This window comes from Poecilia mexicana, unplaced genomic scaffold, assembly GCF_051168715.1.
Source record: "Poecilia mexicana isolate PSO_F unplaced genomic scaffold, ASM5116871v1 scaffold_11, whole genome shotgun sequence".
NCBI classification, from domain to species: domain Eukaryota; kingdom Metazoa; phylum Chordata; class Actinopteri; order Cyprinodontiformes; family Poeciliidae; genus Poecilia; species Poecilia mexicana.
The window spans coordinates 9,822,185-9,824,684 of NW_028263380.1; the positions used below are offsets into that span (position 1 = coordinate 9,822,185).

General features: G+C 35.6%; 1 protein-coding gene across 1 annotated transcript in view; it reads left to right on the forward strand.

The window, feature by feature from the left end:
* Positions 1 to 1,523: 1,523 nt before the first annotated feature.
* Positions 1,524 to 2,500, forward strand: part of LOC106915403 (homeobox protein Hox-A7-like) — a 2,641-nt gene continuing 1,664 nt past the window's right edge. The window contains exon 1 of the mRNA XM_014982989.2: positions 1,524 to 2,251. Coding sequence (XP_014838475.1) covers positions 1,891 to 2,251 — 361 coding nt within the window. The 5' untranslated portion in view covers positions 1,524 to 1,890. The remainder of the gene's footprint in view (positions 2,252 to 2,500) is intronic.

Sequence of the window (2,500 nt, forward strand, 5' to 3'; positions counted from 1 at the left end):
CCTGGTGGTAGCAACAACCTTTTCGGCTTCTCAATGTTCCTCTTAGGCCATCTAACGAGCCATCATTTGATGCAGGTGCAGGGAGAGAACTAAAACATGCTGGATGCCGGCCCTGGAGGACCGACTTTGGGCACCCCTGATCTAAAGTAAAAAAAAAAAAAGAGTAAAGAATTCTAACGAAAGGGGCACTAAATCAAAGATAGTAAAAAGTAGTAACCCTGACAGAAATAATTAAAGTGAGATGGGATGGGGTGGAAACAGAAAATAGAATTATTACATAATATGCAGATTAGCCTGTAGTAGTTTTATTTAATTTATTTTTAGTAATGCGTTTCATCCTTCCTAATATTTAATTGCTCATAGGTTATTGAGGGCATCGGCATATTTTAGTAGCCTCAGCAGATTAAAAATTTAAGGCTAATTATTATTATTATTATTATTATTATTATTATTATTATTATTATTATTATTAGTAGTAGTAGTAGTAGTAGTAGTAGTAGTAGTAGTAGTAATATAAATACAGTAGATGCATGTCATAGTACTTTTTCAAATAGTTGATATTTTTCAAGGATGAAAAGCAATGACGTGTTGTGTTTATTTAAAAGACGTTTGAATTGACTAAATGTATCGATTATAAATGTGTTAATATTAATATTAATAAATAAAATTAGTCAATAAATAAGTAGGGAAGTTAGTCGTGTGTTTTCTGTGCTTGTTTTATTTATTTATTTATTTATTACACCTGCAATTAATTTATAGTTAAAGGGCGCTGGTAATATTTCCTCGGTTGCATTTGGCAAAGTTTTTATCCTGATGGACGTGTAAGTGTAGTTGCAGTGCGTCTTGAAAAATGTCATGTATATATATATAGATATATATATATAGATATATAGATATATATATATATATATATATATATATATATCTATATATCTATATATATATATATAGATATATATATATCTATATATATATATATATATATATCTATATATATATATATATATATATATAGATATATATATAATGTGGGTATTATAATAATAATAATAATAATAATAATAATAATAATAATAATAATAATAATAATAATAATAGCAGCAGCAGAGATTTTATTATAAGGCTGATTTTACTTATCATTTCAAATTGAAGGAGCTTTTCATCATCATAAATTACATATCTGACTCAATTGTGTGTTAAATTCAAAGACAACATAGTTTAAGTTAAAGTTGCATAACTTGTTTAGCTTCAGTGATATTAATACATAATATAAATAAAGATGTATTTGCATAAAACTGAGTTCATCACTAAGTCCCTTAACTGATTCGTTTAAAATACTCGTAAAAGATTCAAACCACTCTCACCATTATTTCGTTACATTTATACTTTTCAATAGTTAATCTAGTGTAAAGTGTTAAAAAGGAGTAAATCAGCGGTCACACTGCTAATATACCAATGGCGTTAATTATTGGATTTATGAGTATAGTTACACGCCACTAGATGTAAACGAATAAAAAGAATAATTTATTTCCAGTCTCTTGGTGAGGAAGGAGGGAAGAGACATAATACCGTTACGTCTGTAACTGCATCTCCAGATCGTTTAGATTGTGAGAATTTCTCTGCAGCGTGTTTATTCGACTCTACGTGTTTATGTGTGTGAGGTGTTGATCCCGCTCCGTGGTCCGGTGCCATCGCGACATCCACGCCTCTGCTGATTGGACGAGAGCAACCGGGCCTTAGTCACATGGCTGAGTTCTTTGGTCCAGAGTAAAAATGGGGTTTGGTGTAAATCTAGGGTGTATTGCTGTCATATATCACGCTACCTCGTAAAAACGACACTGAGGATTCTGGGCCAACAAATCAGAGCGGGGCTGAAAAAAGAAAAAAAAAATGAGTTCTTATTATGTGGACAGTCTCCTTTGCAAATCTGCTTCGGGTAGTTCTCTGTTTCCGATCGTCGAGCGAGCGTCTTGTGGCATTGGACCTGGCGGGGAGGACCGTCGGACTGCGGCCATCACGTTTAGGCCATCCCTCTCTGGAGTTTACAGCGTCAATAACGCAGCCTACCAGAGTCTGAACCCTGTGTTTACCTCGGGATATGGCCTGGGACGGGACATACACACTCAGGACTGCAGCAGTCCGCTTGATCAGGGCCGCCTGGTCAGCGAGAGCTGCTGTCACCCGGGACCGGGACCCCTCATCTCGCCTCCGGACAAACAGTACCGTATGTACCCTTGGATGAGGGCATCAGGTAAGTTCTGACCCCAAAACCAAACAATGACATTAAAAAAATAATACTTACGCCGGACCTTAGCAGTTCGATTAATACCCACCAGCTCATTCCTGTTGCATGGAAAGAATCGTAAAACTTTTTATTGCGCAACTAATGAGTTCTGCAGCCATAAATTCATTTGGCCAAAGCTCCTGTGTGTTCACTATAGGCAGAGACTTGCCGCTGGGGGTTTTTCCTCTGCACTCCTATTACTCTTACAGCCTCTTC